General features: G+C 52.2%; 1 protein-coding gene across 1 annotated transcript in view; it reads right to left on the reverse strand.

The window, feature by feature from the left end:
* CHLSN (cholesin) overlaps positions 1–25,087 on the reverse strand; it is a 125,482-nt gene extending 100,395 nt beyond the window's left edge. The window contains exons 1-2 of the mRNA XM_017894247.1: positions 25,006–25,087; positions 15,252–15,381 (exon numbers count right to left, since the gene is read on the reverse strand). Of these exons, the coding sequence (XP_017749736.1) occupies positions 15,252–15,380 (129 nt within the window). The 5' untranslated portion in view covers position 15,381; positions 25,006–25,087. The remainder of the gene's footprint in view (positions 1–15,251; positions 15,382–25,005) is intronic.
* Between the last annotated feature and the right edge of the window lie 2,344 nt (positions 25,088–27,431).

Consider the following 27,431-nt stretch of genomic DNA (forward strand, 5'->3'; position numbering starts at 1 on the left):
CCCCCATTCCTGTGTGGTTCCTAATAGAGACCCCCATTCCTGTGTGGTTCCTAATAGAGACCCCCATTCCTGTGTGGTTCCTAATAGAGACCCCCATTCCTGTGTGGTTCCTAATAGAGACCCCCATTCCTGTGTGGTTCCTAATAGAGACCCCCATTCCTGTGTGGTTCCTAATAGAGACCCCCATTCCTGTGTGGTTCCTAATAGAGACCCCCATTCCTGTGTGGTTCCTAATAGAGACCCCCATTCCTGTGTGGTTCCTAATAGAGACCCCCATTCCTGTGTGGTTCCTAATAGCATATAAAAAACACTTTCACTGCTCATTTTCATAAAGGCTACAGTGCAACACTCCATTTGACTTGCAGCTCAGCACGCCGTCCCTCCACACTCTGGGGTGCAGTGAGTTTAGTCTGCAGGTATGAACGTGGAACAGGTGGACGTGCCCTCCCCACTCACCCCTCCGTGGGCGGCGGAGCCCCTCCCGCCCGCCAGGCCCTGGGGCAGAACAGCTTCCCGATTCCCATGTGCCTCTGCGTCTGGGCGCCACGGGTGAGGTTCGGTCCAGACGCCAGCAAAGACGCCTCTGTCTACCAGGCCACCACCTCCGTCCTCACCTCCCCGCGGGCAGACTCTCTACGTCCGCTCTCTCCACAAACGCCAGTGCGAGGCCGCCTCGCTGGCCTGGGCCGGGTCCAGGGCTTCAGTAACACTGCGGAGGGCAGCGCGGAAAGGGCACCCACGCCAGCACCTTCTCCCGGCCCTCCACGCGCAGACACGGAGGCTACGCAAATCTGCCCCAAGTGCAGAGGCCAGCGGGTGCCCACAGGAGACGGAGGAGCTGGCGCCGGTGAGTCAGGGCCCAGTCTGTGGAACGGCTCTGGCAGAACAAGGGCACGTGGTCCCCACGCAGCCGCTCCTCGCTTCCCGCCAAAATACCTTGAGATGCCAGAAATAAAAGCACACACAACACCACGAAAAGCTAAACAATCCTCTGTGAAAACCCGGGAGGAACGTCCTCCGAAGACAAGGATGCCGAGCAGGGCTTCCATCTTCGTGGTGCGCCTCCGAGAGGAAAAGCCCGCCACCAAAGACCCTTCACCCCTCTCCCCGAGCCGGCACCCCCGGGCCCAGGTCTCCAAGTCTAAGGGAAGCTGGGAAGGGCCCCTCGGAGGGAAGGCACGGCCGCCTGGGCAGCTGAGCACTCTTCCCGCGCCTCCCACCACGTCTTCCCATGGCTCCCGCGGGGCAGAGCGGGAGCGGGTGTCGGGGGTCGGGGATCCACCGTGGGGCCGCATCCCAAGGGAGCAGTCTGGGACACAGGCCTCGGGGGGCCTGTGCGGCCACAGCCTGTGGGGCGTGGGAGGCCGCGATCTGTGTAAGGCAAAAGCTATAAACACAAACAACCCAACTAGAAAAATATTTGAAACATGAAGGAAAGATAAAGGGCTCTCAGTTTAAGAAGTGTGTTTGCAAATCAGTACAGAAAAGATAAATTACAATAGAAGTGGCTGAAAAAAAACAAAAACAAAACAAAAAACCACACACAGGCAATTCACAAAACAAAAACAAATGACTAATATGTACATGGAAAATGACCATCAACAGTAATCTAAGAAGCTGAAATTAAAGCAATCACGCCGGGTGTGGTGGCACACACCAGTAATCCCAGCTACTCAGGAGGCTGAGACAGAGAACTGCTTGAACCTGGGAGGTGGAGGCTGCAGTGAGCTGGGATCGCGCCACTGCCCTCCAGCCTGGGCAACAGAGCAAGACTCTGTCTCAAAAAAAAAAAGAAAAAAACCTTTAATGTCTGGCTCAACTTTGCAGTCTGCCTGTCTAATCTGCAGTAAACTTTTGAGGAGGTGGACCAGATATAATATGTCTCTATTATTTTTATAATTAATTGTTTAAAATGTTTTGCTATTTAAAATAAAAAAATAAATAAAGCAATCACAAACTGTCATTGTTTCCTGTCCTACTGGATCACAGCACCCAGGGTGGACGTAGGGTAGCAGGTGCTCTGCTGCGGCCGAGGCCTCACATAACCATCTTGATGGCAAAGGTTTTCTCAAAGTGCGACTTTAAGGGAAAGCCAACTACTGTTGTCATCCATGGCATAACACAACGGTGTTAAACAAAACAATCTTTATTCAAGGGCCTGCTGTTTGTCATTTTGCTTAAAGTCAGTTTCTGGCCAGGTGCGGCGGCTCATGCCTGAAATTCCAGCACTCTGGGAGGCCAAGGCAAGACGATTGCTTGAGCCTGGGAGTTCAAGACCAGCCTGGGCAACATAGGAAGATCCTGTCCCTATAAAAAATACAAAATTTAGCTGGGCATGGTGGTGCACACAACTGTGGTCCCAGCTACTTGGGAGGCTGAGGTGGGAGGATCACTTGAGCCAGGGAGGTTGAGGCTGCAGTGAGCCAGGATCACGCCACTGCACTTCAGCCTGGGTGACAGAGGGAGACCCTCTCAAAAAAAAAGAAAAAAAAGGTAGTTTCCAAGGACCTCAGGGCGGGTGACAGTGAGTGAGGACTCGCTGTGGATGGAAAAGCAAACACACCCACTGCAGAAATACTCAGCACACGCAGCTGCTACAGGACGTTAACCGCAGTGTCGTCTCACGGTGGCAGAATCAGTCTTTCTGGTTTCTTCTGTAAATTTTTTTGTATTTTCTAATTTCTTTTACATGAATCATGTGTAACTTAGGAAAAATAACACATATTACTATTTTAAAATTACATTTTGCTGAGTTATTTTCTGTTCACCACAAAGAAGCAGCGCTGGCAAACATCTGGGCTGATCACAGCAGCAATGACAGCATTAGATGGAAATTCCATTGACATGGAAACAGTGGGCTTTTCTGGAATATGGGGAAGTGGATCCTGTTTTCTTTGGCCCAGAATGAGGATGGTCAGATCTCCATGGCAGTAAGGAAGGCTGGCGAGCCTCCAGTTTCTCGGCAGTTGTTTGGATCTGACCAGCAGGCTGTGAAAGCCCAGCTTAGAGACGAGACAGGCCGGCTGGGAGCCCAGTGCCAGCTAACAGCCCACCTGCCCTGTGGCCCAGCCTCCACCTGCTCACTCTGAAAGATGCCCAGCAAGGTGGCTGGGACGGCTATCTCCAAAAGGCTCCTGGAGAAAGAGACCACAGGAGGGCTCCACACAGGGCGAACAGGCCACCTCAGGCAGGAACACCGTGGATGGCCCCATGTAAAGCCAGGAAGGTCCCCCGGGACATGGCACCTGGCAGCCCCATATAAAGCCAGGAACGGTCCCCCGGGGACATGGGCACCTGGAGCAGCCATATTAAAGCCAAGGGAAGGTCCCGATACATGGCACCTGGCAGCCCCATGTAAAGCCAGGAAGGTCCCCTGGGACATGGCACCTGGCAGCTTCCAGCAACGATCGGGCCAACAGCACATATCACGAGCCTTGGAAAAGGAAAAGAGCTTTAATTCTGCTTCTCCTAATTCTTAGGACATTAATCGGCTGTCCTCTTCCAAATGGGAGCACTGTGATCCAAGTGGCTAAAAAGAAAAAGCGATGACACCACGTGCTGGCGAGGGTGCGGGGTCCGGCCTCAGCTGCACTCGCGGTGGGAACGCCAAACGGCGCAGCACTCTGGAGAAGCGCAGTGGTTTTGTAAACATCTAAACATGCGTGCACCATGCAAGCCAACGGCCACGCCCTGGGCACTTACCCCAGAGCGATGGAAACGTATGCTAAGGAGTATTTACAGAGCTTTATCCACGAGACCCAGACGTTCACTGCTCTCTGGATGAATGAGAGGCTGTCAAGCAGCAGATCAGGAGCCGTGCAGCGCAGGCGCCTCCTGTATCTTCACCAAAGCGGTGTTTACAGAAAGCCACGCACATGGAAAAGCTGTCGGGCACACACACATGCACACACCCGCACGTACAACCTGTGGATTCTGGACGAGCTCTGTGTGATACACCCACGTCGATGTCCCAGGGAAGCTAGGCCACACACGCCCCTCATACTTTTTTTAATTCACTATGAATCTACCGTTATTTTAAACATATGCTTGCTTTAAGAGGAAGTGCGAGTGAGTGCCCTGATGGCACCGGCTTGCTGAGTCCTCTGTTTTCACACCGTCCCCTAGCGACCAATGCCCCGAAAGCCACGAGTGCCCGCTCCCAGGAGGCGCTGCCCGGGCAGGAGCAGCCGCTCCTGTGCTCTTCCTGTTGGGAGCAGGTATGCGACCCACATGGCAGGGGCATGGACCCACTTCGACCACCCACACTGAGAAGATTCCGTAAGCATCAGGAGGTGCTTGAGGGTCACCACGCCCCACAGGAAGCAGAACAGCTGGAATCAGACGGCAGCGCTGGGCAGGGTCTCAGAGGTCACCTACTTCACATCTCACTCCCCACAGGGCTCCTTCCCAGGCGACCCTTACAACACTCACCTCGTCCCAGTCCGAGCACTTACAAGGACAGACTCCCTACCTCCTCTGACACAGCTCTGATTTTCCGACAGCGCGCCTCCTCCCAAGCCACCATCTCTGCCTTTAATTCCTCCCTGCGGGTGGCAGGTCTGACTCCCAGGCAAGGAGCGGTGCAGAAACTCTGAGTCATGGCAGCCTTCGAGGGGCAAAGGGGCTCCAGGACTTGGCCTGGACGGCAGGAGGCCATGCTCTGCTCTGGGGCTCTTCTCGAACTTGTCTCCCTGGAACTTGTCTCCCAGGAATGAAGCATCTGGTGTTGTGTGCGCTTTTATTTCTGGCATCTCAAGGTATTTTGGTGGGAAGCTAGGCCCCAGCTCAGGAAGAAGTGCAAACCTCTCGGTGGCTCAACTTCCCATCGACGTAGATTCTAATTTTATATTTCAAGTTAAATGTCCTCTTGTTGCTCACCGATGCCCTATTCTTCTCCTAATTAGCCCGCAGTGCAGAGGTGCCCATGGCAGGCTTTTCCACGCAGGATGACGACATCACTACAGCTCTACGGACCGGCTTCCATCACTGATGCCCACGCAAGATGACACAACACTACATCTCTAGGGACCGGCTTCCATCACTGATGCCCACACAGGACGACGACATCACTACAGCTCTAGGGACCGCTTCCATCACCAACGCGCCTTTTTCATTTTGTTTTGTTTTCTAGAGACCAGATCTTGCTACGTTGCCCAGGCTGGCCCTGACCTGCTGAGCTCAAGGGATCCTCCCGCCTCAGCCCCCCTAGAAGCTGGGACCACAGGCCGGTGCTTACTCAAAAATAGACAAAAGGGAAGCTCATCATTGCTGCTACGGGAACGAACACTGCCGGCGTCACATGCTGCCCATCTTCTCATCCAGAGAGCCACACAAGGTTTCCTTCAGAATTCAACTGAGACCAAAACAAGAAAACCACAGCACAACGCTTACCCAGCAATAATATTAAAACACCAGGCTTCTGGGTTATGCCAGAAATACAAAAGTAGTTCTGCTGTGGAATATGTGAATTACATGGCCATATTAAAGATGATAACATCTATCATACAACACCGGCTCAAAAGTCCTAGCCGTTGCTAGAAGAAAAACAAACATGGCGTAAGCACAAAGCGGAGGCACACCTGCCATTCTCTAGAGACATTTTCACTTAAAAAACCCGATCCAAGAGAATCAATTGACGAAATAACAGAATTAGAAAACTCAGCATTGTTGTTAGCTCTACGATCAACATCCAAATTATCTATAACTTCCCAATACACCGTCAGTAACCATTATGACACACCAGAGGAGGAAACAGACTCAAAAGTATCAAGAATCCTAACAAGAAACAAGCAAGATCTATCCAGAGAAAACCATAAAACTTTCCTGGATAACAGAAAAGACAACCTCAATAAGTCACAAAAAAATTTTTGTGGAATATAAAAGCTGATTCCAAAATTCATACAAATAGAAGGCCAAGAACACTCTCTGAAAAAACAATGAAGAAAGAGGTTCTTATGGCCAGGCGAGGTGGCTCACGCCTGTAATATCAGGACTTTGGGATGCTTGAGGAGGGAAAATCGCTTGAGCCCAGAAGTTTGAGATCAGCCTGGGCAAGATAGTGAGACACCATCTCTACCAAAAAAAAAAAAAGTACTCACTTTACTAGATATTGAAACATTTTTTTTTTTTAAACTGAAGTATTAAACACTGTGGTAAGGACCTCACTAAATAAATTATGGTATAACAAGATAATGGAATACTATGCGACTCTTAAAAAAAAACGCTATTGTGGGCCGGGTGTGGTGACTCACGCCTGTAATCCCAGCACTTTCAGAGGTCAAGGCAGGAGGCTCACTTCTTAGATATGGCATCAAAAGCACAGGCAACAAAAGAAAAATAGATCAACTGGTCTTCCTCAAAACTGAAAACTTTAGTGCCTCAAAGGACATCATCAAGAAAGTGGAAGAGAAGCCACAGAATGGGAGAAAATACCTGCAAGTCGCACATCCGAGAAAAGAACTGTACCTGGAATTCGTAAAAACTCTCACAACTCAATAATAGACACAAATAACCATTGTGGTTAAAGTGGGTGAAAGGTTTGTTTTGTTGGTTTTTCACTTTCTAGTTTTGGGGACGGGGTCTTGCTCTGTCACCCAGGCTAGAGTGCAGGAGATCAGAACTCACTGCAGCCTCAAAATCTTGGGTTCAAGCAATCCTCCCACCTTGGCCTCTCGAATAGCTGGGACTACAGGCATGTGTAACCATGCCTAGCTAACTTCTTAATTTTCTGTAGAGACAGGATCTTGCTAAGTTGCCCAGGCTGGTCTCAAACGTCTGGCTTCAAGTGATCCTCCTGCCTCAGTCTCCTAAAGAGTGGGATGACAGGCGTGAGCCACTGTGCCCAGCGGCAAAGGGTCTGAATAGACATTTCTCCAAGGAAAACATAAAAGTGACCAACAAGCACATGAAAAGATGCTCACCCTCATTAGCCTTGGGGAGGTGCCAATCAAAACCACAAGGAGATACCACTTCCCAGACCCACTAGGATATCTAGAATCAGAAGGTCACATATCACAGCGCTGGCGAGGACATGGAGAAAGTCCAACCCTCGGCCAGACGCGGTGGCTCATGCCTGTGATTTCCGCACTTTTAGGAGGCCGAGGAGGGCGGATCACATGAGGTCAGGAGTTCAAGATCAGCCCAGCCAAAAGGCAAAACCCTGTCTCTATAAAAAAATACAAAATTAGCTGGGTGTGGTGGTGCATGCCTGTAATCCCAGCTACTCGGGAGGCTGAGAGAGGAGAATCACTTGAACCCGGGAGGCGGAGGTTGTGGTGAGCCAAGATTGTGCCACTGCACTCCAGCCTAGGCAACAAGAGTGAAACTCCATCAAAAAAAAAAAGGTGGGGGGGATAGAATGCTCAACAAAAGATTCTAAGGCAAGTATATCTTTCTTTTAGAACAAAAGAAGTTAGATCCCTATCGCACATAAAACATAAATTTAAATTGGTTCTAAAAAATATAAAAGAGAAGCACTTCTTTCGGAAGAAAAATCAGAAATCATAAAGATAAAAAACTGACCTTACATCAAATATATCTCAATAAAAAGCTGTTTTTTAAAACCACATACTCAGAATGACGAGACTACACCTACAAGAGTGGCCAAAATTAAGAAGCTAGCAGCACCACGTGTCAACCAGGGTGTGGCGGCACCAGGACCCTCATGCTTCTTTTTTGTTCAATGTTTTGGGTTTTTTTTTTTTTTTTTTTGAGACGGGGTCTCACTCTGTCAGCCAGGCTGGAGTGCAGTGGTGCAATCTTGGCTCACTGCAGCCTCAGGTGATTCTCCCATCTCCGCCTCCCTAGTAGCTGAGAGACTACAGGTGCACTCCACCATGCCTGGCTAATTTTTGTATTTTTTGTACAGACGGGGTTTCACCATGTTGCCCTGGCTGGTCTCAAACTCCTGAACTCAAGTAATCCTTCTGCCTCGGCCTCCAAAAAGTGATAAGATTACAGGCATGAACCACCGTGCCCAGCCAGCATCTTCTCAAAAAATTAACCACACACTTACTATAGGATCCAGCAATTCTGGTCCTAGGAACGAAAGCATAAAAAGACGCAGATGCAAATGTTAACAGCACATTCGTTAACAGCCCCAAGTTGGAAACAACTCAGTCTCCAAACTCTGGTAAACGGGGGAGAGAATCTGTGATCATTCCGCACCACGGACTATTTCACTCAGCCCCGAAAACGGATCAAAAACGGATGGACATGGGGCAGCGCGGCCACAAAACGGATGGACATGGGGCAGTGTGCATGGACTATTTTACTCAGCCCCAAAAACGGATCAAAAACGGATGGACACGGGGCGGCGCAGCCACAAAGACAGATGGACACAGGGCGGCGCGGCCATAAAGACGGATGGACACTGGGCGGCGCGGCCACAAAGACGGAGGGACACGGGCGGCGCAGCCACAAAGACGGAGGGACACGAGGCAGCGCGGCCACAAAGACAGATGGACACAGGGCAGTGTGCATGGACTATTTCACTCAGCCCCAAAAATGGATCAAAAACGGATGGACACAGGGCAGTGTGCATGGACTAATTCACTCAGCCCCAAAAACAGATGGATACGGGGTGAGACGGCCACAAAAACAGATGGACACGGGGCGGCGCAGCCACAAAGACAGATGGACACGGGTCAGCGCGGCCACAAAGACGGATGGACACGGGGCAGCGCGGCCACAAAGATGGATGCACACGCGGCGGTGTGGCCACAAAAATGGATGGACACGGGGCAGCGCGGCTTAGCCCTGAAAATGGATGGACATGGGGCAGCGTGGCCAGCAGGCGACCCATGGACTATTACTCAGCCACAAAAACGGATGGACACAGGGGGCAGTGTGGCCGGCAGGGATGCAGGAGGGAGCCGGCTTCCTGCCGCCTACACAGGCCTCAGAGTAGACCATGCGAGTTCTTGAGGTCTGTTTTCCCCACACGTAAGACAGTTCCTCCGGTTCCACCTGCCTCTCAGCCCTGTACATGTATGAGTTCAAAATTCAGCGGGCAGACCCCCGCATGCAGCAGTCAGACAGGAGAAGATAAAAGCAATGTGGGTGGGGGGGCGGGTGGAATTCCACTAAGAAAAACAATTTCGGCTCCCAGGGAGCCTCCGCAGACACCAGCAACCACTCAGTCCCAAGAGTTCAGACACAAAATCCCACTGCCAGAGCAGTTATGCTTCTTGGGGCAAAATACCATTGGTCTGAAGTATTTTGGCTCGGAGCAAATTCTCAAGGCCATGAAGTTCACGGCCTCATTTGATAGTTTTATAAAGCTGTGGGCTTCATGCTCAAGTAATTCACATTGATTTTCAAGATTACAAAAGCAGCAAATCGAGAGTTTCTACACACTGGTCCCTGCCCAGTGGCCCTGCTCTCTTCAGTCGACCACTACCTGCGCCCCGCGTTCTGGGTGCGTGAGGTGCAGGCCCCACAGCCGGATGGTCAAGCTGCTTACTGTGGCCCATGAAGCCTTCCGCAGCCACTACACTCACACAGGGCAGCGTGCTGCACCCACCCGAGGCCTTGTCTGAGCCCCAATGGTCCTTACACGGTGCCTCGACACACAGACCCTGCCCTCGGCTGAGCCTCCGCTGGCTCGCAGCCGGCTACAGGAAGGGATCCTGGTCTCTGCTGGTGGGCTCCATGAGGTAACCAGAGTCAGAAACCGGGGGTGAGTCTCTTCCCCAGGACAGACGGCCAGGTGACTAAAACCAGCACAGCACCCACGCCTCTGCCCCAGCACCTCCAGGCTGCTAAGAATCGCTGTCGAGATGCCTGTGTGGACAGAAAGTGTTGCACACATAAGAGATTCTTTTTTTTTTTTGAGACGGAGTCTCGCTCTGTCGCCCAGGCTGGAGTGCAGTGGCCGGATCTCAGCTCACTGCAAGCTCCGCCTCCCGGGTTCCCGCCATTCTCCTGCCTCAGCCTCCGGAGTAGCTGGGACTACAGGCCCCGCCACCTCGCCCGGCTAGATTTTGTATTTTTTAGTAGAGACGGGGTTTCACCGTGTTAGCCAGGATGGTCTCGATCTCCTGACCTCATGATCCGCCCATCTCGGCCTCCCAAAGTGCTGGGATTACAGGCTTGAGCCACCGCGCCCAGCCCACATAAGGGATTCCTATGAGGCAGAGGAAGCCAGGGGGGTTCTGCTGACAACACTGGACTGAGGGAGCCCACCTTTCATCTCCAGGCAGCCAAAGGGCACTGACAACAGCAGGGAAGCGGCCGGGTCATCACAGGGGCCTCCACACCAGCAGCCACTTGGCTGCCTCTGCATGGGGTGGTTGCACGTATGCCACCTTCCCTGGCATACAGGTCCGTGGCTTCAGACAGAAACAGAGAAGCTAAGGGTCCCCTTTAGTGAGACTGGAGAGGGAGGGGGAGGGCGAAAGACAGAAAGACCTGCCAAGTCACATGGCCTCCTTCCACATCCACCAACCCCAGGGGATGCTGGGCAGCAGGCCTGGCTCAGCCGGGGCCCCACAGTCCCCTCAAAGGGCACATGTCATTTGAAACCTCATCCTCACAACCCGCTCAAGTGGGAAACCAGGCCTGGAAGGGTTAAAGGAACATGAAGACAGAACTCCTAAACCCCAGCTCCCCGGGGAGGGCTTAGCTACGAAACAGGAAGCAGACAGGGCAAACCCTGGGACCCTCTGGTCCACAAGAGGAAAGGCCCAAGGCGCCAACCCCAGTGGCAGAACCTCCTGCCCGCAGAGCTGAGGAGGACAGAAGCGGCAGGTGCCAGTCCCTTCTAAGACCAGCGAGCAATCGTACAGCCCCGTCACCAAGACACAAGACAGGCCCGTGGGAGCAGCTGTTCCTCCTGCCGGGGCCCCCACGAGCCACCCACCTCCCCAGCACTCCAGGCCAGCAGGGGCCTCTGGGATAGTGCGCTCAGCAAACCACGCCCAGAGCCGAGACCCTGAGGCCCTGGTGCCCAGGACCAAGGAACGGCCAAATCTCACTGGTGCCAGACAGAGGCACCAGGGACTGAAGCCTGGGAGAGTGAGTACACCCAGCCCAGGCGGCTTCCCGGGGCCAAGCCCACAGGCCTGAGCGGGAACTGGAACGCTGAGGGAGTGCTCCCCAAGGGGCAATGAAGTCCTGTCACTTGGGGACATGGCGGCGATCCTGGCGCAAGCTCAGAGCGCTCATGCTGTGGGAAGAGGCTGCACAGGGCCCCGGGAGCGGCCGCTGACCCGCAGGCTCCCCGGACAGACGCTGCCGGGAGGACAACATGATGGCCCACGGGGGGACACAGGCTTCTCCGTCCTCGATGGCAGATTCCGGAGGTCCGTCCAGGATCCACAGGGGGAGGGGAGGAGCCAGGGCAGTACTTTTCCACAAGCTCCCCGGAGCCCAGGAATGCTGCTCCCCAGGCCCAGCCGCCCACCCTTCTAAGCACTTAGGTTCAGCTTCAAAAAAAAGCTTGAAACCTTTTCTTTTCTAAACAATTTCCCATGAGAACCAGGGAGAGTCAGCAAGGAAATATCCATAGCAGAGACACCGCCTTTAATGTGGAGACTGGCTCCCGACACACAAGAACATGAGCCCCGAGCCCCCATATGGAGTCAGAGGCCCATCTGAAAACCCTCCCAGTAGCCTGGAAACGGGCCACAGGGGCATGCACTTTGCAGAGAATCCAGCCGAAGGCAGCTCCTTCCACCAGCTCCCTCAGAAGGAACGTGGCTGCCGACCCCTGCTGGTGAACCGGGCTCCACGGACACCGCATTCCCTGGCTTCCCAGGCCCTTTTCCCGCTGCCAGCTCCTCCAAAGGCTAAGGAACCGGCTCCAGGTCGCTTCCCAACGCTCAGCTGGGCGGGCCTGAGACCAACTCCGCACCAGTGGCCAGAAAGCCAAGTGAGAGTGTGGTGACTCTGCCGGCAGCCGCGTGTTCCAGACCAGCAGAGTCCAGCCCTCAAAGCGGAGCTGAAGGAAACAAAGGCTTTCTTCTTTCCCCTCTTGCTTTCCAACTTTCTTTTAATCAACACGTATTTTAATAATGAAAAATAATTACTTGAATCACATACTTTAAAATAATTACTTGAACTTAAACAAAAGGACAGACACCAGCCCCTCACTTGGGTACGAGTTTTAATCTCTGCCCACAGTCACCATAAGCCGAGCTGTCATGGGGGTCCTGCCAGTGACCAGCGGCCTGTGTGGGGATCAGGCAGGAGGAGGGTTCACCAAGAAGGGAGAGCCAGAAGCTTCTTGACTCAACTCAAAAAGTTCAGGGTAACGCCACACCCACCAAAGTCTTGTGTGCCTGAGGCTCTGTGGAATCGGGACTGGGCTGAACCACAGAACAAGAGATCCAACAGCTCTTGAGAAACCAGTGTCCATCTGGAACCCGGAAACCAAAAGGCACCCGCACAACTGGACCTCAGGCTGTGAAGAAGGCGCAAATAAGAGGCAGTCGGCCTGGGGACACAGGAATTGAACACCTTGTGGAGGAGGAGCCGAAATTCAGGGAGAGGCTCAGGTGGAACGCTGGGCGGCCTCCTGACCCGCTGCACGGGAGCCATAGGACCTCTGCACCTGCCAGGCCTCGGCCTCCGGGTGACCTTGGGGTGTTCCGCTAAAGAGAGCCCAGGACAAGCTGTCTGGCTGTGCTGGGGGTACTGTCTGGCTTCCCTCGCCCCTCGTGGGTGGCCGTGAGAGACGACCCTCTGAGATAGCCAAGACCTCCCCGAGGCACATACCCCGGCTTCTCCCCTCCACCCACGCCTGCTGAGCCGCCTGCAGCCACAGACGTGGTGGACGTGATTTTACACCACCTTCCGAGAGCTCAGCACTGCCTCACTGGACAGGATCCCAGAGTGGGCTGGGCCACACCCAGCAACCAGGCACACTCCACTGTCCCAGGCATCCGCGGCTGGGTAGCCCAGCGACCCCTCCAAGCACCGGCAGTGCCCACTTCCTGCTGGAAGCCGCTTTGAAGAAGGGCCTGCATGGGCTCCCCCTTTCCACCTCCCTCCGCACAGTGGCCCTTTTCTCCTTTCATGAAAAACAGGGCCACCTGCCACCCCACATCTCACAATGGCACACCGCCCCAGGCACGAGACCTCCAGCACTAAATAACGGCAGAGCACGAACCCTGGCGTCACCCTGGGGAAGTGAACAAATGTAACAAGTTGGCACCGGGCCCTTGAACAACTCAGGGACCCAGTCTAGCTGTCACTTACTGATCAATCTTTAAAATAAATTCTGAAAATATGTGCCCCAAACCACAGAATGGTCTCAAAGTTTAAGGACTTAAGCAACAAAGCTACAACAACACTCTCGTTCCCATTTACTCATCTATGTCAACAAGGCTGCTCGGCACTGAAATCTGACATGGGAACAGGAACACAGCCCTTGGAAACCTGCTTTCTCTCGAACAATGACACGCAGATCCACAGGTGAGTGCGCCAACCACAGAGACACGGAAAGCCCTGCCCTTCGCAGGGTGGTGACACGGGGTCACAATGCCCTGACCACGATGCAATGCATGCCTCATTGGATTTCACTTTATGTAGAATCATTTGTGAAAATTCCTAATCTATTATGCTGTTTTGATCAACAGCATGCTACTAACGGTAAACACAGCTCAACGTAGAAGAAACACTCAGAACTTGGTGGGTAAAAAAATTTTTTATATTTTCTTTTTTTTTTTTTTTTTTTTGAGACGGAGTCTCGCTCTGTAGCCCAGGCTGGAGTGCAGTGGCGCGATCTCGGCTCACTGCAAGCTCCGCCTCCCGGGTTCCCACCATTCTCCTGCCTCAGCCTCCCGAGTAGCTGGGACTACAGGCACCCGCCATCTCGCCCGGCTAGTTTTTTGTATTTTTTAGTAGAGACGGGGTTTCACCGTGTAGACCAGGATGGTCTCGATCTCCTGACCTCGTGATCCACCCGTTTCGGCCTCCCAAAGTGCTGGGATACAGGCTTAAGCCACCGCGCCCAGCCTATATTTTCAAATTTAAATGTATATGCATCTTTTTGTGGAAGATAAACATGATACAGGACATAACAAAATACTTTCAAGAATAAAAATGCAGGGCTGGACGTGGTGGCTCACACCTGTAATCCCAGCACTTTGGGAGTCTGAGGCGGGGGGATCACGAGGTCAGGAGATCGACACCATTCTGGCTAACACAGTGAAACCCCATCTCTACTAAAAATACAAAAAGATTGGCTGGGCGTGGTGGCGGGCGCCTGTAGTCCCAGCTACTCAGGAGGCTGAGGCAGGAGAATGGCGTGAACCCGGGAGGCGGAGATGGCAGTGGGCCAAGATGGCACCAATGCACACCAGCCTGGGTGACAGAGTGAGACTCTGTCTCAGGAAAAAAAAAAGAATAAAAATGCAGGCCAGGCGGGGTGGCTCATGCCTGTAATTCCAGCATGTTGGGAGGCCGAGGCGGGTGGATCACTTGAGGTCGGGAGTTTCAAGACCAGCCTGGCCAACATGGTGAAACCCCATCTCTATAAAATATACAAAGAATTAGTCAGGTGCAGTGGTGTGCACCTGTAATCCTGGCTACTTGTGGGGCTGAGGCAGGAGAATCGCTGGAATCCAGGAGATGGAGGTTGCACTGAGCCGAGATCCCACCACTGCACTCCAGCCTGGGTGATCTGGGTGACGCTGCACTCCAGCCTGGGTGACAGAGCGAGACTGTGTCTCAAGAAAACGAGGAATAAAAACGCGTAACTTTAGGAGAAGATGGCTCATGTATCTTTTCAGGTGAATGGTGGTGGACACTCAGATTCCCATGTTATTTAGAATCCACTGCACAGTTTAGAAAGTGAGGCCAATAGGTGATTTTCATACGGACAATAACCATGTTATTCGACGTGAACATTTCTAGATGTGCGTTTTTAACCACAGGCTTTCAGGCCACGCCCCTGCACATGCCCAGGTGAGGAGCCACCGCCCGCACCTTCCCAGGGCACAACCAAAGGCCTGCTGCAGGCCCCTCACCATCCTGCGTGCCGCCACCAAGTCCCCTACACATCACGGCACCCAAAACAGCAGTGTCCTGATGGCTAAAAAAGGCAATCATGGAGTTCCAACTCAAAATTTACTAAAATCCTTTTTTGTCCTACAATTGCTTCTGGAAGGCACCAAGCCCATCCACGCCTCTGCATCTATTCCAGCCTCTGCTCTACAGAGACCAGCAGGCTGAGCCGCCCCCTCCCTCTAGATCAGAAAATCGGTGGATCCCAGCAGGCGGGGCCAGCGGAGCACTGGCGGCCTTACCTTGGAGCTGGCTCCATCGACACTTGGCACGGCCTCAGGGCCCAGCAGTGGCCCCTCTGCTGAGGCCTTCTTCAGCTTTTTGTTCTTTTTCTCCGTCACTTCAGGAACTTTTCTCTTCTGTTTTGCCATCCTGCAACAGAGAAAGTAAATTGCTGAAAATAAGGAAATAAAAGGCTTAGCTCATATAAGATTTTAAATAAAAGAAATAGGGCACTCTCCCATTTTTTAAAAAAAGTATTTCAGAAAATACGGAAAACATATAAAAGTTAAACTCAAACCCCCACATTTTATCACCTATGGCAACCAATTTGACATCTTGGTGTATTTCCTTTTTTTTTTTTTTTTTTTTTTGAGTCAGGGTCTCACCCTGTCACCCAAGGCCCTGGGGTGCGGTGGCGCGATCCAGCGCATTCTCCACTGTCACCCAGGCTGGAGTGCAGCAGTGCAATCTCGGCTCATCCCACCCTGTCACCCAGGCTGGAGTTGCGGCAGTGGGATCTCGGCTCATCTCACCTGTCACCCGGGCGTGGAGTGCGGTGACACATATCTTGACTCATCGCACTGTCACCCAGGCTGGAGTGTGGCAGGCAATCTCAGGTCATCTCACCCTGTTCACCCAGGCTGGAAGGCGGCAGTGGGATCTCGGCTCATCTTCCCCTGTCACCCGGGCTGGAGTGCACGGTGACACAGTCTTGACTCATCTCACTGTCACCCAGCTGGAGTGGTGCAGTGCAATCTCAGGTCATCTCACCCTGTCACCCAGGCTGGAGTGCGGCAGTGCGATCTCGGCTCATCCCACCCTGTCACCCAGGCTGGAGTGCAGCAGTGCGATCTCGGGCTCCCATCTCACCCTGTCACCCGGGCTTTCAGGGCTGGAGTGCGGTGGACACAAATCTGACTTCATCTCACGTCAACCAGGCTGGAGTGGGCAGTGCGATCTCGGCTCATCCCACCCTGCACCCCAGGGCTGGAGTGCAGCAGTGCGATCTCGGGTCATCCCACCCTGTCACCCAGGCTGGAGTGCGGCAGTGCGATCTCGGCTCATCTCACCCTGTCACCCGGGCTGGAGTGCGGTGACACAATCTTGACTCATCTCACTGTCACCCAGGCTGGAGTGTGGCAGTGCAATCTCAGGTCATCTCACCCTGTCACCCAGGCTGGAGTGCGGCAGTGCGATCTCAGCTCATCTCATCCTGCCACCCAGGCTGGAGTGCGGTGGCACAATCTTGAATCACTGCATCCTCAAAATCCCAGGCTCAAGCCATCCTCCCACCTCAGCCTCCTGAGTAGCTGTAATCACAGGCGTGTGCCACCATGCCTGGCTTACTTAAGTTTTTTGTAGAGGCAGGGTCTTGCTATGCTGCCCAGGCTGGTCTTAAACCCCTTGGTTCAAGCCATCCTCTGCCTCGGCCTCTCCAAGTGCTGGGGCCACTGCCATGCCCAGCCCCATTCGGTCTTTTTTCTGACTGTTTTTATTTAACGCAGCTGCTATCATACATGGATTATATATTCTATATTTCTAACTGAACACGAACACAAAGCTTTTTTTATTTTATTTTATTGTATTTTATTTATTTTTTTTTGAGACGGAGTCTTGCTCTGTCGCCCAGGCTGGAGTGCAGTGGCCGGATCTCAGCTCACTGCAAGCTCCGCCTCCTGGGTTCACGCCATTCTCCTGCCTCAGCCTCCCGAGTAGCTGGGACTACAGGCGCCCGCCACCACGCCTGGCGAATTTTTTTTGTATTTTAGTAGAGACGGGGTTTCACCGTGTTAGCCAGGATGGTCTCGATCTCCTGACCTCGTGATCTGCCCGTCTCAGCCTCCCAAAGTGCTGGGATTACAGGCTTGAGCCACTGCGCCCGGCCACAAAGCTTTTAAGATTGAGAGAAATACCATTTCCAGTGACAGTATCATAATTTCCCCAAAGTGAAAATCTGCCTGCTCTGTAATCACTGAATATTTTGAATTGTTTTCACTTTCTCCCATCATGGGCTCACTCGTGCTCCCCATCAACTAGGGAAGCTGTGGCACCACCCGGGCTGCGGGTGCCAGCCCTGCCCATCACAGGACACCTGGCTACCGCGGGTGGGGGGGCTCGAGGACCACCCTGAGTCTGGGATCTCCTCTGAGCATGCAAGGAGCATGGAGCAGGCCACGTACGAGGATGGATGCGGCATTCGAGGGGCATGTGGTTAGGCCTCCTTTCTCCAGCACAGCTGTCTCTAGAACACCACGCCAGGACGGAGAAGTCCAGGGACGGCAGAACCCGTGTCCTTTGTGGACTGTGTGAAGAGGGAGCCGAAAGAGGCAGCTGAGGCCACCAGACCTGGGAGCCTGCTGGAGGGGCTGGGGTAGCAGGCCCTGGGTCCCTGATAGAGGGGTACTGGCGGCTATAGCTGGGACCTAAGGAAGAACCTGGGGTGGGGTGCGGGGAGGGAACGGGCTGCTTCTAGGAGGGAGAAGCAGGAGCCCGGTCCACGCCTGCCGCTGCAGCGAAGCCTCCTGCATGGGCTCGCTCAGGCAGGACAGCAGGAGCAGAAGAAGCCCTCGCCTGACCCCATGTCCCTGTCCCCACCCCTCCCTTCCTGTCCCCACCCTCCCCAGGGCCACCCCCTTACCCACACTCCTCCTTACACTCCTCGCCACCCTCCAGCTCCCAGTCTCCCCTGCTGCCCCTACTGGGTAGAGCCTTAAAAGGAGCTGAGAACAGAAAAGTGTCCTGCAGAGCCCCAGGCTATGTAGGCCCCCCGAGTGGGTGGGGGTGGGGGAGTAACACAGAGGCGCTGGGGAGCCGAGAGACAGGAACTCAACAACCAGCACATTGCTTCACCACATGGCCTCCAGCCCAGACAGCTCAGACACACACCACACAGCCTCCAGCCCGGACAGCTCAGACACACACCCACAAAGGACCATGTCAGTAAGCCAGGGAACACCAAGAAAGCCAAATCCCACCCCAAAATCAAAACAGTCCGGGCACAGTGGCTCATGCCTGTCATCCCAGCATTCGGGGAGGCTGAGGTGGGCAGACTGCTTGAGCCTAGGAGTTTGAGACCAGCCTGAGCAACATAGCGAGGCTCCATATCTACAAAACATTTTTTAAAAATTGGCTATGCTTGGTGGTGCACACCTGTGGTCTCAGCTACTCAGGAGGTGGAGGTGGGAGGATTGCTTGAGCCCAGGAGATCGAGGCTGCAGTGAGCCAAGATTTTGCACCACTGCACTCCAGCCTGGGCAAAAGAATGAGACCTTGTGTTTAAAAAAAAAAAAAAAAAAAAAAAAAAAAGAGTAAAGCAGGAAAGGTGACGGGAGAGCGGCAGTTAAAGGATGATCATCATGGAAAGGGCCTGGCAGCACCGAGCCCACCTAGAACCCAGGTGTGGTCTAAATACCACTCGCTGTGGAAAAGTGTCAGGGGAGGTCAACGCAGGCCTGGGATGCTAGGTGAGGCCAGAAACCAAGGAGACAGTTGAAGAGCAAAGGTCCCGTCCAAAGGGCAGAGCCTGCACAAGGGCTCCCTCCATCCCACTTGGGGCTGTCACTGGTAACAGCACACTGAAAGAATATTCCTATTGTGGAATCAGAAAACCCCAAGTCCCTTATTCTTTAATTGAGCCTTATATTGAAAAAGCATCAGAAGCCAGAGGCTACAGATTTCAATTAGCTGTGTAATAAGAAATCTTGGAAGAATGAGATACTGTTGACACAGGGGCTCTGAAAAGACAAAAGACCATGCCAGCCAATTACCTTGTGAGAGAAATAAGAAAAGTTCAGCAAATATTTACATACCCATTACTATAAAAGTTAAGTCAAATCTATATTCATTCTGTAAATTATCATTTAAAAACTTAATCACTATGTCTATTTGCTAAAAAGGGATAAAAGACTTTTCCATATTATGGAAAAGTTTATTTTAATAGTTCTAAGGGAAAGTGACTCAAGTTTTGAGATAATGAATGTTTGTTATGGAAAACCACATTTACTTTCATTTACTGTCAACTGATTTTCAACAAGAGTGCCATGACAATTCAGTGGGAAAGACAAATGGTGCCAGCACAACTGGCTACCAACATATAAAAGAACTGATTTGGAGCCCTACCTCGCACCATACACAAAACTAACTCAAAATAGATCAAAGTCCTAAATGGAAGACCTAAAACTATAAAATTATAGAAGAAAACATAGGAGTAAATCTTCATGACCTTGGATTAGGCAATGGCCTCTCACATATGCCACCAAAAACCGGCAGCTAAAGAAGAAGAAAATAAATTGGACTACAACAAAATGTAAAACTTTTGTGCTGCAAAGGATGCCAGCAAGAAAGTAAAGAGGCTGGGTGCGGTGGCTCACGCCTGTAATCCCAGCACTTTGGGAGGCCGAGGCAGGAGGATTACTTGAGGCCAGGAGTTCCAGACCAGTCCCGACCACACAGCAAGACCGCATCTCTACACAAAATAAAGCAAAAAGAAAACCCAGGCTGGGCATGGTGGCTCACGCCTCTAATCCCAGCACTTGGGGAGGTGGGAGGACTGCTTGAGCCCAGGAGTTCAAGACCAGCCTGGGCAACATAGTGAGGCTCCATCTTTACAAAAAATACAAAAAATTAGCCAGGCATGGTGATGCACACCTGGAGTCCCAGCTACCTCGGAGGCTGAAGTGGGAGGATGATCTGAGCTCAGGAAGTCGAGGTTGTAATAAGCCATGATTATGCCACTACAACCCAGCCTGGACAACAAAGTGAGAACCTGTATTTAAAAAAAAAAAAAAAGACCACCCATAGTATTGGAGAAAAATACCTGCAAATCACATATCTGACAAGACACTAGTAACCAGAATATATAAAGACCTCTAACAACTCAACAATAGGAGACAAATAACCTGGTTTTTAAATGGGGAAGGGATCTGAAGAGACGTCTCTCCAAAGAAGATACATGAATGGCCAACAGGCACATGAAACGCAGCTCAGCATCATGGGTCATTTAGGAAATGCCAATCAAAGAGAAACGAACACATCTCCATAAAAACGTGTACAATGATGTTCACGGCAGTATGTGCCTAATATCCAAGCAGTGGAAACACCCTCCGTGTCTGTGCATCCATGGACGAAGGGGGAACCACACGTGGCGCATTCGCACAGGGGATACTATTCAGCCACCAAAGGAAATGGGATACTGACACGTACCACAACACGATGAACCCAGAAGACACTGTGCTGGGTGAGAGAAGCCAGACACCCGAGACTCCGCACTGCAAAATTCCACTTCTGTGAAAAGCTCAGGATATGTAAATTATACTGACAGAAAGGAGATGAGAGATTATTTAGGGATAGGGCAAGCGGAGGGAAGAGTGGGTAACCACGAAGGGCTACAGGATTTCTTGTGGGAGAAGGAAAAAGTTTTAAAATTAGATTGTGGTGGTGGTTCCACAACCCCTCGATATACTGGGGAAAAAAAAAACAACTATAATCCCTCTCAAGTTATTTACCATAAATTTTAAAATGTCACACCTTAGCCGGGCGTGGTAGCATGTGCCTGTAGTCCCAGCTACTCTGAAGGCGGAGGCAGGAGAATCACTTGAACCTAGGAGGTGAAGGTTTCAGTGAGCCGAGATCGCACCACCGCACTCCAGCCTGGGCGACAGAGCAAGACACCATTTCAAAAAATAAATAAATAAAACAAATAAAAAAAAATATAACAACCAAGTGCTACTTTACAATAATAATAAATGGGAGAAAGATTGTTTGCTATAAAGTTTGTTGTGAGAACCAAATTTGTGCCACATTTTTTCTACAAAAAATCAAGCCGTATGTCCAGCCTTGCAATACAGTGAAACCCTGTCACTACAAAAAAAATTTTGGCTGGAATGCAGTGGCATGATCACAGCTCACTGCAGCCTCAACTGCCCAGGCTCAAGCGATTCTCCCAACTCAGCCTCTGCAGCAGCTGGGACTACAGGTGTAGGCCACCATGCCCAGCTAATTTTTGTATTTTTTGTAGGAATGGGGTTTTGTCATGTTGCCCAGACTGGTCTCAAACTCCTGGGCTCAAGCGATCCTCCGACCTTGGCATTCCAAACTGCTGGGATTACAGGTGTGAGCCACCAGACCTGGCCCCAAAATACATACATTTTGTAGTTAGCTGGGCATGGCGGCCCGTGCCTGTAGTCCCAGCTACTTGGGAGGCTGAGGCAGGAGAATCACTTGAGCCCAGGAGTTCAAGGGTGCAGCGAATCATGACCACGCCACTACACTCCAGCCTGGGTGACAGAGTGAGAGACCCTGTCTCTTAAAAAAAAAAAAAAAAAAAAAGGCAAGGCTGGGTGCAGTAGCTCACACCTGTAATCCCAGCACTTTGGGAGGCCAAGGCAGGCAGATCACCTGAGGTCAGGAGTTTGAGAACAGCCTGACCAATATGGTGAAATCCCATCTGAACTAAAAATAAACAAAAATTAGCTGGGTGTGGCAGCAGGTGCCTGTAGTCCCAGCTACTTGGGAGGCTGAGACAGGGGAAGCACCTGAACCGGGGAGGTGGAGGTTACAGTGAACCAAGATCGTGCCACTGCACTCTAGCCTGGGCGACAGAATGAGAGGAAAGAGGAGAGAAAAGAAAAGAAAAAAAGACAGAGACAGAAAGAGAAAGGAAGGGGAGGGGAGGGCAGGAAAGAGTCATCTACCTGCCCTGTCTCTGACTCCTTTCCTCCCCCCATCCCATCAGGCTTTTGCCCCAACCACCTTGCCACAGTGACACCCACCTGGCTAAATCCCATTGCCGACTCTCAGTATGCAACTTATTTGACCTAACAGCATTGGACTGTTGATCCTTCCTTCTCTCTTGACAGGCGTTTTTCACCCGGCATCCAGCACAGACAGCACAACTCCTGCTTTTGCTCCCACCTCTTAATCGCCTGTCCTTGAACACTGAAGGACCCAGGCTTAGTGCTCAGCCTCCTCACTCCCTCGTGATCCCATTCGGTCACGTGGCTTCAAATACAACTAGATGCTGATGAGTTTGTTTCCTCTCTTTACAGGTCTCTTATTAACCCTATCCTCGAACTACACGCCAACTCAACTGTGCATGTATACAGTTAAACATATATGCAGTCATAGACATGTACCTAGACATATATATACATGTACGTACTTGAACTTCTGACCTCTGTTTACACTGTTTATACAGATATATACATACATATATATATATACACACACACACATATGTATGTATATATATGTGTTTGGCCAGGCACAGTGGCTCACGCCTGTAATCCCAGCATTTTGGGAGGCCGAGGCAGGGGGATCACTTGAGGTCAGGAGTTGGAAACCAGCCTGGGACATGGTGAAACCCCGTCACTACTGAAAACACAAAAAATAGCTGGATGTGCTGGTGCACGCCTGTAATTCCAGCTACTTGGGAGGCTGAGGCAGGAGATTCGTTTGAACCCAAGAGGTGGAGGTTGCAGTGAGCTGAGATCATGCCACTGCACTCCAGCCTGGACAACAGAGTGAGACTCTGTCTCAAAAAAAAATAAAAAAATATATATGTGTGTGTGTGTGTGTGTGTATAAACTGTGTATATACATAACTACATAAAACCATACATATGTACCTATATACATCATCTACACACATATCATCTCAAGCTTAAGAATTTGTAGGCCGGGCGCGGTGGCTCAAGCCTGTAATCCCAGCACTTTGGGAGGCCGAGATGGGCGGATCACGAGGTCAGGAGATCGAGACCATCCTGGCTAACACGGTGAAACCCCGTCTCTACTAAAAAATACAAAAACTAGCCGGGCATGGTGGCCGGCGCCTGTAGTCCCAGCTACTCGGGAGGCTGAGGCAGGAGAATGGCGTGAACCCGGGAGGCGGAGCTTGCAGTGAGCTGAGATCTGGCCACTGTACTCCAGCCTGGGTGACATGAGCGAGACTCCGTCTCAAAAAAAAAAATAGCTAATGTTCCCTGCTATAATTGCACTGCTGCCACTGATCTCACACTCTCCTTCTTCCCCTCAACCTGGTGGTGGATGGGGGTCCCTTATGGAAGGAATTCTGGCCAGATGGCAGCGAGCAACCCCTCTTCCTGAGAGATGCTGGATCCTGGAGCCTATCTCCTCTCTCAATCTCCCTCTCTCCCATTTCCAGAAAGCTGCCCCCTGTCTTGCAGAAGGAGGGTTTGTTTTTAAGGCTTAGTTGTTTATATGGTTACTTCCAAAGCCCAAGTCCAGGGATGAATACAGACTCTTCCAGGGCTACTTGCAAGTTCATTAGCAACAGTTTCCTCTTCCCTGGATGGGAATGAAGTCTGGCTTGGGACAAAAAAGTGAAAAGAATTTGTAATCAATACCCTGATCACCCTCCACAAACCTGAGCTTCCCGGTGTTCATCCTCTCCAAAAACATCCATCTGATGAGGTTCACATCGTAGCTCAAGCTTAAAACCTTGGTCCATCCACAACTCCTCTCTTTCTCACACACTCGTCCAACCTACCACCACCTCCCGTCAGTTTACCACTGAAATACACCCTGAATGTGACTCCCTTATGATCCCGTAGGTACCTGGTCCAAGCCACCACCTCTCACGATGGCTTTTAAACCCCTAAATCAGATTGTGTGTCACCTCCACTCAAAAACTTCCCAAGCTGTCCCCTTCCACTTGAAGGGAAAGTCAAGGTCCTTGCCCGTTGGTAAGGTCCACACCACCGCCCTGGCCCCTCCCCGCATCTCTGGGGCCTCGCCTCCTCTTTCTCTGTTCCCAAATTGGCCGCAGCCACACTGGGCTCCCTGCTGTTGCCCCGGCCTGGAATGTTCTGGTGCCTCACACCTCCTCCTGCTTCCTCTCCACTCTCGAACCCCCTGTTCTCATCTTCTCCACGGCACTTATCACCACCTGCTCTGTGCACCTTGGTCATCTGTCTCTCCCCTCCAGAATGGAAGTTCACTAGATCACAGACTTGTTTCCACTTGTTGACAGCTGTAGCCCAATGCCCCGAACAGTGCAGGAGGAACCCAATGAACGTTTTTTAAAAATGAACGCATGAAAGATGGAAGGAAGGAAGGAATGGAAAGCATGCTTATGATGGAAAGTGAGGCCGGGCTTGGTGGCTCACTCCTGTAATCCCAGCACTTTCGGAGGCCGAGTCGGGAGGATCCATCGCTTGAGACCAAGAATTCGAGACCAGGCTGGGTAACATAGTGAGACCCCGTTTCTACAAAAAACATTTAAAAAAATTATCCGGGTGTGGTGGCGTGCGCAGCATGTGGTCCCAGCTACTGGGGAGGATGAGGCAGGAGGACGGACGGCTTGAGTCCAGGAGGTGCAGGCCGCAGTAAGCTATGATCACGCCACTGCACTCCAGCCTGAGTGACACAACGAGATATTGCCTCAAAAATAAAAAAAGGAGAAAGTGGGAGCTGAAAGCCTCGGAAGACAATCAGGGAGTCTTCAGAGGAAGACAATTAAACTACAGCCACAGCGAGCGCTGACGGCCTGAGACCTAGGAGCCAGCGGCGTCCCTTCCGCTCGCCCGCACTCAGTTAACCCAGAGGGGGTGCCAGTGTCGGAGCCCGCGCGGGACCGCACCGGACGCACCAGCCTCCCCAGCACCGGGGACCCCAGGGCCGCCGCCCAATCGCGCCACGCTAGGCCTCCGCGCACCCACGTGGAGGGGGCGGAGCCCCGCGGGAGCCCGCCCCGGGGCTCTGGATCTCCTCGGCGCCCTGACCCGCCGGCCACCCCGCCGCGGCCCCACGCTCCTACCTGCTCCCACCTCGCCCACCCAAGCTTGAGCAGCTGCGTCGCGGACGCCGGCTTCCGGCAGGGACCCGCGCCCCAGGTAAGCGTTAGTCCCGCCTTCAGGAGCGTGGAGCCTCCCATTGGACGAGGTCAGCGTCCGTCTCTCCGCCGGCTAATGGCGAGCGACGGCAGCACCGAGGGCGTTTCCAGGCCCGGGCGCGGGCTAGTGACGACATCTCTAGAGGCCTAGAGTTGCTAGGAGAGCTGCTGGTTGCCAAGGCAACCCGCCCTGCCCCGAACACGTTCAGACAACTAGGTTTGGGCCCCGCAGCGATGGGGGGGTCTGGGGTGCAGCTGCCCCTGCCAGGCGGGCGTCCCGGGATGGAGCCTTCGCCAGGGTCCAGGGCATGGAACTCCACTCGGAGTCGAAATGGATGAGCTATGGCTATTGGGATCAACATGGCTAGGACTCAAACTAGGTGCTAAAAAATATACAGGGTGGGTACTGTTGTAGTAATACTTGTGTCAGGGCGCGGTGGCTGACGCCTGGGATCCCAGCACTTTGGGAGGCCGAGGCAGGCGGATCGCTTGAGCTCAGGAGTTCAGACCCGCCTGGCCAACTTGACGAAACCCCGTCTCTACTAAAAATACAAAAATTAGCCAGGCGTGGTGGCAGGTGCCTGTAATCCCAGCTACCCGGGAGGCTGAGGCAGGAGAATCGTTTGACCCCGGAGGTGGAGGTTGCAGTGAGCTGAGATTGAACTCCCGCCTGGGTGACAGAGTGAGACTCTGTCTCAAAGGAAAAAACAAACAAACAAAAAAAGCCAGGCATGGTGGCTCACACCTGTAATCCCAACACTTTGGGAGGCCGAGGCGGGTGGATCACCTGAGGTCAGGAGATCAAGACCATCCTGCCAACACGGTGAAACCCCTTCTCTACTAAAATACAAAAAATTAGCCAGGCGTGGTGGCGGGCGCCTGTAATCCCAGCTACCCGGGAGGCTGAGGCAGGAGAATCGTTTGAGCCTGGAGGTGGAGGTTGCAATGAGCCGAGATCGTGCCACTGCACTCCAACCTGGGCAACAGAGTGAGACTCTTGTCTTAAAAATAATAATAATAATAATTAAAAAAATAAAAATTAGCCGGATGTGGTGGTATGTGCCTGTAGTTCCTGATACTCCGGACGCTGAGGTGGGAGGATCGCTGGAGCCTAGGAGGTGGAGGTTGCAGTGAGTTATGATCAAGCCACTGCACTCCAGCCTGGGCAACAGAGCCAGACCCCGTCTAGGAAAAAAAAAAAAAAAAACACGCTTTCAAGTCACCCAGTAAGTTAAGTGCTTCGCAGCCGTATTAAGGATGATGTACGTTGCCTCAGGAATCCAAAGGTGACAAGCAAAGAAGGTGCACTCTTCCTCACTGGTAGAAGATTGTATTTGTTTCCTATTTCTGCATAACAAATTAACCCAACATTTAGCAGCCTAAAAGAACATTTATTTTCTCATGGTATCCGGGGTCAGGAAAGTGGGTGTGGCTGAACTCTGTGCCTTTGCCTCAAGGTTTCAACACGTTGTGGTCAAGGTGTCTCCCAGGGCTGTGGTTTCATCTGAAAGCTTGTCTGGAATGATCCACTCACAAGCTCACACGCATGGATATTGTAAGGACTCAGTCCTCCAAGGTCACTGGAGAAGGGCCTCAGCCTTGCTAGCTGCTGCCGAAAGGCCACCCTCAGTTCCTTGGTACATGGGCCTCTCCACAAGGAAGCTCACAACACCACAGCTGGCTTGCCTTAGTCAGAGCAAGCACACACAAGAGGAGGCACACACAAGACGGACGTCACAGTCTCCTTGCACCCTAATATCAGACTTCCCTGGGCTTTTGCCATATTCTGTTCATTAGAAGTCAGCTGGGTGCGGTGACTCACACCTGTAATCCCAGCACTTTGGGAGGCTGAGGTGGATGCATTGCTTGAAGTCGGGAGTTCAAGACCAGCCTGGCCAATGTGGTGAAACTCCATCTCTACTAAAAATACAAAAATTAGCCAGGCATGGTGGCATGCACCTGTAGTCGCAGCTACTCGGGAGGCTGAGGCGCGAGAACCAATTGAACCCGGGAGGTGGAGGTTGCAATGAGCTGAGATCATGCCACTGCACTCCAGCCTGGGCGACAGAGCAAGACTCTAGCTCAAAAAAAAAAAAAAGAAGTGAATCATGGCCAGGTGCAGTGGCGCAGGCCTGTAATCCCAGCACTTTGGGAGGCTGAGTCAGGAGGATGGATGGACACTAGGAGTTCAAGACCAGCCTGGGCAACATAGTGAGACCTCGTGTCTACAAAAATAAAAATAGAAAATTAGCTGGGTGTGGTGGCACACGCCTATAGTCCCAGCTACTTAGGAGGCTGAGGTGGAAGGATTGCTTGAGCCTGGAAGATGGAGGCTGCAGTGAACTACGATC

This window comes from Rhinopithecus bieti, unplaced genomic scaffold (assembly GCF_001698545.2).
Source record: "Rhinopithecus bieti isolate Rb0 unplaced genomic scaffold, ASM169854v2 scaffold_1017, whole genome shotgun sequence".
Taxonomy (NCBI): Eukaryota; Metazoa; Chordata; class Mammalia; order Primates; family Cercopithecidae; genus Rhinopithecus; species Rhinopithecus bieti.